Source organism: Balaenoptera borealis (assembly GCF_965194805.1).
Source record: "Balaenoptera borealis genome assembly, chromosome: 11".
NCBI classification, from domain to species: domain Eukaryota; kingdom Metazoa; phylum Chordata; class Mammalia; order Artiodactyla; family Balaenopteridae; genus Balaenoptera; species Balaenoptera borealis.
This window is the reverse complement of record NC_138868.1, coordinates 7371339-7380081: the sequence shown is the minus strand read 5'-3', so window position 1 is coordinate 7380081 and position 8743 is coordinate 7371339. Positions and strand designations below refer to the sequence as shown.

The 8743-nt window shown below is 57.9% G+C and overlaps 2 protein-coding genes across 3 annotated transcripts; one reads left to right on the top strand and one right to left on the bottom strand.

The window, feature by feature from the left end:
• The first annotated feature begins 48 nt into the window (after positions 1–48).
• Positions 49–5065, top strand: TM7SF2 (transmembrane 7 superfamily member 2). 2 transcript variants are annotated; one of them, XM_082340906.1, is made up of 10 exons: positions 49–258; positions 661–857; positions 959–1013; positions 1383–1577; positions 1657–1760; positions 3291–3410; positions 3497–3665; positions 3872–3952; positions 4041–4163; positions 4676–5065. In XM_082340906.1, exons 1-10 carry the CDS (start codon positions 210–212, stop codon positions 4834–4836), a joined length of 1254 nt encoding a protein of 417 aa, XP_082197032.1. In that variant the 5' UTR covers positions 49–209; the 3' UTR covers positions 4837–5065. The 2 variants fall into 2 exon arrangements, with proteins under 2 accessions (XP_082197032.1, XP_082197033.1); XM_082340907.1 differs by lacking the exon at positions 1383–1577.
• A 147-nt stretch (positions 5066–5212) lies between these two features.
• ZNHIT2 (zinc finger HIT-type containing 2) lies at positions 5213–8701 on the bottom strand. The gene has a single exon (XM_082340914.1). The coding sequence runs from the start codon at positions 6458–6460 to the stop codon at positions 5261–5263; it is 1200 nt and encodes a 399-aa protein (XP_082197040.1). The 5' UTR covers positions 6461–8701; the 3' UTR covers positions 5213–5260.
• Between the last annotated feature and the right edge of the window lie 42 nt (positions 8702–8743).

The window sequence follows — 8743 nt, the reverse complement described above, 5'->3', positions numbered from 1 at the left end:
ACCTGCTGGGCCCAGGATGGGCCGGGGGCGGGTCCATTTAAAGACCTCGGGACAAAAGCGGTCGCTGTCTGTGCTCCGTGCAGACAGGTGCAAGCCCAGCTGGGCTGGATCCTCCGCGTCACCGAGCCCATCTGCTGGGGGATGGGGTGGGCTGTGTTTCCTTGACGGATTTTTGAGTGCCCCCAACCCCCGGCGGAGCGGAGGAGACCATGGCCCCTCAGGGCTCCCAGGCCGAGCTGGAATTCGGAGGACCCCTGGGTAATGGGGCAGAGAGAGGGGGTACTTGGGGCCAGAGCTATGCGAGGGAGAACTGGAGGGTTGAGCTATGAGCGGGGATGGGGGCAGGATCTGAGGATGAAAGGCTTTGAGGGGTATCGGGAGTCAGAGGATCTAGGAGTTTGCGGGGGAGCGTCTGGAGAGGGGGCTGAGGAGGAACCAGGTCCGGCGGCTGCAGAGCAGGGGGTTTGTGGCATGGAGGACCGGGCGGACTAGGGGGAAGAGGAGCAGGATCCTCGAGGGGACCAAGACAGAAGTCAGAGAAGGGGGCCGAGGGCGGAGTCCGGGATGTGGAAGACGGCGACGGGAATGCTGAGGGGGCCGCCTGCGGGGGTCCGGGAGAGTTGGAGAGCGGACCCCCGCCGCGACTGCCCCCTTCCCCAGGCGCTGCGGCGCTGCTGCTGCTGCTTCCCGCCACCATGTTCCACCTGCTGCTGGTAGCCCGCTCGGGCCCGGCGCGCCTCCTGGGTCCCCCCCCTTACCTGCCGGAACTCGAGGAGCTGTGGAGCCCGTGGGCGCTGTTGCTGTGTCTCACCTGGCTCGGCCTGCAGGCGGCGCTCTACCTCTTGCCGGCGCGCAAGGTGCGGACGCGGCTCGCGGACGCGCGGGGGAGGCGGGCGGAGAGAGGGGCTTGGCGAGAAGAAAGACACCCTCAACCCTTAGCACCCTTTTGTGCCCACAGGTGGCCGAGGGGCAGGAACTGAAGGACAAGAGTCGACTGCGCTACCCCATTAACGGTGCTTGGGGGCTGGGTTCTTGCGCGGAGTTGTGGGGATGGGGGTGGAGCCCCAGGCCCGGTGGGGAGGTCTATGGAGATGAGCCCGCGACCCCAATTTCTATTTTGTGCCTCTTTACGCCCAGGACAGACGTAGGGGGTTCCACTGGCTCCCTCCACACCCCTCCTCCCTCCACTCCCAGCATTGCTGCCACTCTATGCACCAGAGAAGTGGCTGGGGTGACCCTAACGGCTTGGGACAAGGTCTGCGACCTCCCTGGGCTTTAGGCTGTGTGCGTGTGTGTGTGTGTGCGTGCGCGCGTGTGTATTTGGGGGTGGGGCGGAGGGGGAGGGGCGCAATCCCCAGGTCTCACTGTGTGCTGTGGTTCAGGCTTCCAGGCCCTGGTGCTGACAGCCCTGTTGGTGGGCCTGGGGGTGTCAGCCGGGCTGCCCCTGAGCGCGCTCCCGGAAATGCTCCTGCCCTTGGCCTTTGCGGCCACCCTCACCGCCTTCATCTTCAGCCTCCTTCTCTATCTGAAGGCTCTGGTAGCCCCTGCCTCTGCCCTGGCACCCGGGGGGAACTCAGGTGAGAGGAGTCCCAGTAGGGTGTGGATGCAGGCAGATGGGGGTGCTTGCTTGCACCTCACCCTCCCATTATTCTCCAGGCAATCCCATTTACGACTTTTTCCTGGGACGGGAGCTCAACCCGCGCATCTGTTCCTTTGACTTCAAATATTTCTGCGAACTGCGGCCTGGCCTCATCGGCTGGGTATGCTGGGCCTGGCTAAGTGGGCCTCCAGCCAGGAGGAGGGGTGGGATGGGTGAGCAGTGCCTGGGCTGCGCAGGGCCAATACTGTGCTGACATAAATCATTAATCGTTCATTCCACAAATATTTGTTGAGTCCATCATGTGCCCAAGCACTGCTCTAAGTACTGGGAGACAAAAGAAAGAAAAGTTACAGGAAAGAAAGAAAAAAATCTCTGTCTTCATGAAGCCTACATTCTAGCGGGAAAGATAGACAAAAAATAAGTAAAATATGTATCGCATGTCAGGGGACGCTAAGTGCTATGGGGAAAAAGTGAGGGAGTTAGGAGAGCAGGTGCAATTATAAATAAAGCGGTCAAGCGCAAAATCTATTTCGAGGAGAAGAGAGAGTGATCCTGTGCTGCTTGCTGGTCAAAGCGGTGCAGAACTTCAAACTGGTCACTGGGTTTAGCAACCTGTCACTGGTAGCCTTGAAAACAGGCCAACTGTGTTTTTTTGGTTATAATCACCCATACTGGACTGTGGTCAAGATTTCCTGAAGGGTTTCTTGGGCAAGGTCCCTGTCACCCTGGAAACTACCTCATCCAGAGACGGGAGGAGTGCTGGGCGCCCGTCACAGATCTGGTCTTCAAGGCTGTTTCCTCATGTGTGAAATGGGATAAAGTAAGAGCTTCCTCCCAAGATTGTTGTGAGGATTAGAGGTGGTAACCTGATTGGCAGCCTCAAGCCCAGTGCTACCAGAATGGGGGTGCTCAGTGTAGGCTGGCTGCCAGTTCATCATTATCGAGCACTTACTACTAGGTGCTTAGTGCTTCACACACATTATGGTCCATGATGATCTCCCTTTTCTACATGGAGGTGGGGAAAATAGGCTTTAGAGAGGGTAAGCAGCTTGCCCAGGTGGCAAAGCTGAGATTCAAAACCAGGTCTGTTTGTTTGTTTGTTTGTTTGTTTATTTATTTATTTATTTATTGCTGTGTTCGGTCTTCGTTTCTGTGCGAGGGCTTTCTCTCTAGTTGTGGCAAGTGGGGGCCACTCTTCATCGCGGTGCACGGGCCTCTCACTATCGCGGCCTCTCTTGTTGCGGAGCACAGGCTCCAGACGCGCAGGCTCAGTAATTGTGGCTCACGGGCCCAGTTGCTCCGCGGCATGTGGGATCTTCCCAGACCAGGGATCGAACCCGTGTCCCCTGCATTGGCAGGCAGATTCTCAACCACGGTGATACCAGGGAAGCCCAAAACCAGGTCTGCTTTAACTCTCAAGCCTGAAGTGTGCAGTTGCTCCCAACAGTGCTCTCCCAAAGGGAACACTACAGGACACGGCAAGAGAAAACAGGTCAGGAGGTGGTCCAGTGCAGTCTCTGTGCCCCTGGGTACAGGGGCCGGAGCCACTCAACAAAGGCCTGGAGAGTTAGTGACGGACAGCTGAGAGAAGGGCACAGGTGGGCCACTGCCTTTCCAGGCGCTGCACCTCACCTCTGTGGAGACGGACTGGGAACAGACTGCCCTGTCTCACCCGCTGTGCAACCCCCAGGTCCTCATCAACCTGGCCTTGCTGATGCAGGAAGCAGAACTTCGGGGGAGTCCCTCACTGGCCATGTGGCTGGTCAATGGCTTCCAGCTACTATATGTGGGTGATGCCCTTTGGCACGAGGTGAGGCAGGACTGGGCTAGGGAGGGAGAGGGTGCCTGAGGACCTCGTGGGGACTAAGCCAGTGTGTCTGGGTCCTGTCCCTGCAGGAGGCCGTCCTCACCACCATGGACATCATACACGACGGGTTTGGCTTCATGCTGGCCTTTGGGGACCTCGCCTGGGTACCCTTCACCTACAGCCTGCAGGCCCAGTTCCTGCTGTACCACCCAGAGCCCCTGGGGTTGCCCCTGGCCTCGGTCATCTGCCTCATCAATGGTCAGTCACGAAGGGGCAGCGTTCTCCCTCCCCCTTTCATTCGTTCACTATTTATTCAGCACCCACTAGGTAGGTGCTAAGCCTCACACCCTTCTTTAAAGCCAAGGGCTGGGTCCTGGGTCTCCTGGCAGACTGAGTCTGGGCTGTGGGTAGTTGGTCAGGGTCAGACAGAAGGCCCCTGACTGCCTGCTCACGCTTTCTCCCAGCTGTTGGTTACTACATCTTCCGTGGAGCCAATTCTCAGAAAAACACCTTCCGGAAGAATCCTTCTGATCCCAGAGTGGCTGGTGAGCTGGGTTTCTGGGGTGCCATGAAGCGAGGTCGGGCAGCTGGACTTCCAGGGGGTCCCCCATCCCACTACGTGTCTTTCCTCAGACCTTGAGACCATCTCTACAGCCACAGGGCGACGGCTGCTGGTGTCTGGGTGGTGGGGTATGGTCCGCCATCCCAACTACCTTGGAGACCTCATCATGGCTCTGGCCTGGTCCTTGCCCTGCGGTGAGTGGTTTGGGTTGGCGCACGGCAGGGGCCGTTAAGTGTGTGAGGGGCAGAGGTGGAGTGGTGAGCACAGGATGCCCAGTCTGGGTGTGGAATGGAGAACAGGGCTGCACCCCTGTTTTTTTATTTTTTTCTTTTTACATTGGTGACCATCCTGGAAGATGGGCTACCATATGCTCTAATATAAGGTATAGTGCCAAATTCTGGGGATTTGTGGGGAGAGAGGGCTCATTCACGAAAGCAGGCCCTGGAGTTGGGGTGCGGCATCAGAGGGGAGTGGCATTAACACTGTACTTGGGAGGGATGCGCTAAGTGGAGGTAGTCAGGGAGCTGGGGATGGACTCAGGGTGTGGCTGGGCCAGACCTCTGTGACAGCCTCGCACGCCAGCACTCCCTGCAGGCCTTGGACCTTTCACCATGGAGCCCTGATGGCCCCGCGAGCCGTTAGCTTTGGAAAACTTTGTGAACTGGGGGGCTGGCTGAGTGGTCAAGAGAGACCCCTTTCCCCACAGGGGTGTCCCACCTGTTGCCCTACTTCTACCTCCTTTACTTCACTGCGCTGTTGGTACACCGTGAGGCCCGGGATGAGCAGCAGTGTCTGCAGAAGTATGGCCTGGCCTGGCACGCATACTGCCGGCGTGTGCCCTATCGAATCGTGCCCTACATCTACTGAAGCAGCTCCACGTGTCCCAGGTCGGGCCACGTGCCCACCCAGCTGCCAGCACACCCAGCACCAGGAGCCTGGACTCACCTGGCACTCAAGGGCCTGCACCCTACCCTGCTCTGAGCTCCGACAGGCAGGGGTGAACAGCCTGATAGGTGGTTGGAGCAAAAGGGGAAAACGAAGCCAAAATGGAGTGGAGGGGCTGCTCTTCCTCCTTGGATAAACATCTGGAACGTTTGGTGCTGCTTCTCTCCCTTTCTGGGGCCAGGTTGTTTAAAAACTGGCTGGGTCAGCCCCCATCAGGGAGAAGCTGACAGGTGGTCTGTGGGCCCAAGCGTTTGGGGGTGGGTGGCACAACAGCTGTCACTCAGAAATGGGCACTGGCGACAGGGCAGACCAGTCACAGCTTTATTAATGACAAAGAGTGTCCAGTTCAGCCAAGGAGCTCCTCAATGAGAGTCCTCCGGGCAGGTGGCAGGGGGCCTCCCCAAAGCTGCTCCAGCTCCCCAGTGAGGGCTGCCACCTCCACGGCTGCCACAGTGTGGGCTCGGTGGGCCCTGGCGCAGTCTAGAGCCAGGGGTGTGAGGGCCTCCTCATTTTCGTTGATCCAAGACAGCAGGAACTGGCACTTCTTTCGGGCCCGGTAGAGGCGATCTCGTTCCTCAGGGGCCACAGCTTGTTTCCGGGCCCGGCCCAGGGTCTGTGCCAGGTCCCCCAGTGCTGCCAACGTGTAGCCTTTCTGGTTGGCCGGGTCCTCGCCCAGCAGGATGCGGGCGGCCTCGCGCATGGCGCCCCGTGTGCCCAGGGGTCCGGGGGGATGCTCGCCTGCTTCCAGCACGTGGGCTGCGGCCTGCAGGGCCTCCTCGGTAGAGGCGAAGACTTGCTGGGCGCCCAGGACTCCAGAAACGCTGAGCAGCGTGGCACAGAAGTCAGAGAGCAGTGCCTCGTCGCCGCCGTGATACAGGGCAAGAGTGTGTGCGTAGGCGAACAGCACGTTGGGCAGCTGGAAGCGCACAAGCGGCGACGCCCGGCCCCTGCTCAGGCTGGCCAGCGTGGGGATCCGGGTGGGCACGGCAGGAGGGCAGGCCCCGGGGACGTCTCCGAGAACTGGTTCGGCAGCCGCAGGCTCATCCTTCTCGGGTTCCGGTGGCGTCCTCGCAGGGGAGGGCTCCAGCTCCTCGGCGTCACAGCCTGGGGCATCACCCAGCTCCTCCAGAAGCCGCGGCCCGGCGCCGCGACCCCACCACCAAGGCCGCCACGGGGGCAGCAGCCGCCCGGCCTCGCCTCGGCTCAGCAGCCGCTCGAAGGCCGCCTTCTCGGCCGGGGCCAGCCGCTCCCAGAGTCCTGAGAGGCCGCCGGGCGCCGGACCAGGCCTGAGGCCTGCGTCCTCGGGCTCGTCCTCGGTCTCACGTTGCTGACGCAGCCGGAGTAGGGCGCTGGCCAGGCGGCTGGGAGAGGCGCTGCGGCCGCGCAGCTCTCCCAGCACCTGGTCACGGTAGAAGTCTTCGGCGCAGGTGCCATGCGCCCGGTAGCAGCGCAGCGAGCAGTAGGGCACGTTACAGCGAGGGCAGGTGTAGCGCGCTGGCTGGGCCTCCCCGGCGGGGCAGAAACCACAAGGCCCGGGCGGCTCCATGGCAACTGGCGCCGCACACCACCCGGGAACGCACAAGGGCAGCAGACCGGAAACTTCCGGCGCTTCTCGGTTACTTCCGCCTCTTTGCGGGGCCGACGGAGCGCTTAGTCAAAGCTCTTCGAGGACTCTCGTCAGTTTCCGCCCGCACTCGGAAGCCAAGCCCCGCCCCTCTCTTGAGCCGCGCTTGGGCATGCGCCGGAACCGGTGGGGAGGTACGAGCTCAGTCCCGGGCTTCGGCGGAGCGCGGCCCTGCGCGGTGGGAGCGTAGGGAAAGTGCGTCCGGCGGACGCTTCGCCGGTACCAGCTCGCCCCCTAGTGGTTTCCTTTTTAGCACTATAAATCGCTGCGGCAAAACCCAGTCTTTGCTAACCTTAATCTACTCTGGGCCACTAATTGTGCCAAGCCCATGGGAGATGAGGCGTCCCTGCGCTGAAGGGGCAGCCATTCTACTAGGGGACACAGACAAAGGGGAGAGTGGAAGAAGGCCAAGGTGGGGTACCTAGCCTAGACTGGGTGTGCTGGGGGCATTTCCCCTCTTGAGAAGAAGCATTAACAAATATTTGAGCTGCTTGACTTCCTCATCCAACTTTAAAGTGCAAACTTCACACTAGGCGGCGAAAACACACTGAAGAGCAAAATGAGATGAGGTGCCTGCCCTAATGGAGCTCACAGTTTGTGGTAGAGTGCGGGTGACGACTCACAACCTGTGCCAAGCGCTGCGAAGCCCTGATCCATGGCACCCCTAAAAGCTCGCTCTGGTTCTTTGGTCCCTCACCTCACTCATATTCAGCCCTACCTCTAGTCAGCTCTGCCTTCAAAATACCTTGTCTCTATCTCAATTTGGATCATGTTTCCCTACCAAGATCTGGATGGATTTGAAGAGTCTGCTCATTTTTGCAGCCCCTTCACCACTGGTGGTCTAAGCTACTTGCTCAACTGGATGACACCAGCTTAACTGGTTTCCTTTTTTCTTGCCAGCCCTCCAGGAAAGTCAGCCAGAGAAAATACTAGATCAAAAGTCAGATCACATCAGGCCCTTGCTTAAAACCCTGACCTGTACCTGGACTCAAACCAAACTCTCTCCACATCTGACAAGACCCTGCAGGATCTGCCACACCTTGGCACACAGGTTTCTTGGCTGGAACTCTCACCATCTCACCGCTTGATCAGCTCCTGTTTCAGGTCTCACACATTCCATCGTCAGAGACCTCCCCTAGCTTATCTGTCCACCTGTCACACTCCCTTTTATTACAGCACCCTGCTTACTTTCTGAGGCCATTAACACTTGTAACTAGTTTCCTTGCTTTCCTCACAAGAATCTAAACTCCTAAAACGGATGGGGGCCAATGTTTTTCTAGGAAGCTCACTGTAGAACTCAAAAATAGCCAATTTATTTGTGCACTTTCTAGAATGCAGGCGCTGATCTAAGCACTTTACGTAAAATTCTCAAAGCAACTCTCAAGAGATGATGGCAGTGGACTTCCCTGGTGGTCCAGTAGCTAGGACTGACTTGGCGCTTTCACTGCTGGGGCCCGGGGTTGATCCCTAGTCGGGGAACTAAGATTTCACATGCTGTGTGGCGCAGCCCAAAGAGTCAGCCAGCTAGTGAATAAATGGAACAAGGATCCAAACTCAAGGCAGTCCCAAGTCTAGAGCCCAAGGTCTTTACCCCATAGTATGCTGTATTCCAAGAACCAGCAGGTTCAAACAGCTTAGCAGAATGAACAAATGGGTATGCATGTGTCGCTAGGAGGAAACTTGAATCAGCCCCAGAGAACTCCAATTCTGAGAACACTGAAACAATCAACTGAGCCACCTCACCTGTGATTAGGTTAGCAAGGCCCATCAGGTAATCAGAACAAACACGATCACTGCAGTACTAATGTAATCAGGCAATACTTTCTGAAGCTGGGGCAGACCAGATTCCTGGTCTGGATTCTACTAAAGCCACAGCTGGTTCCAAGTGCAGGGAAATGCTAGACTGGTGTTCCATGATACATTTTCTACTCAATCAATCTCCTCCTCTCCATTGCTGCCGCTATAAAACCTCTCCCACCACGATGATTCCTGCTATCTTCTGTTTAAAAGAAAAAGACCGAAAATAAGAAAGTATTTGGAAGTTAATTATCAAGTTATTTGGCATGGGATTGGAATTTTCCTCAACTCTCCACCTGAAGGGCTGGCATTTATGGTTACCAGTTTTCACAGGAATCTTCTTTTTGTAGTTTACCACTCCTCCACCTCCACCCACAAATCCCTGCCAAGCTGCTAACTCCTGACACC

Excerpts from the sequence above, each read along its gene's own strand:
- TM7SF2 (XM_082340906.1), top strand. The coding sequence starts at position 210 with ATGGCCCCTCAGGGCTCCCAGGCCGAGCTGGAATTCGGAGGACCCCTG. Across the intron at positions 3,411-3,496 it reads GTGATGCCCTTTGGCACGAG|GAGGCCGTCCTCACCACCAT; the intron begins GTGAGGCAGGAC and ends CTGTCCCTGCAG. Across the intron at positions 3,953-4,040 it reads TTCTGATCCCAGAGTGGCTG|ACCTTGAGACCATCTCTACA; the intron begins GTGAGCTGGGTT and ends GTCTTTCCTCAG.
- ZNHIT2 (XM_082340914.1), bottom strand. The coding sequence starts at position 6,460 with ATGGAGCCGCCCGGGCCTTGTGGTTTCTGCCCCGCCGGGGAGGCCCAG.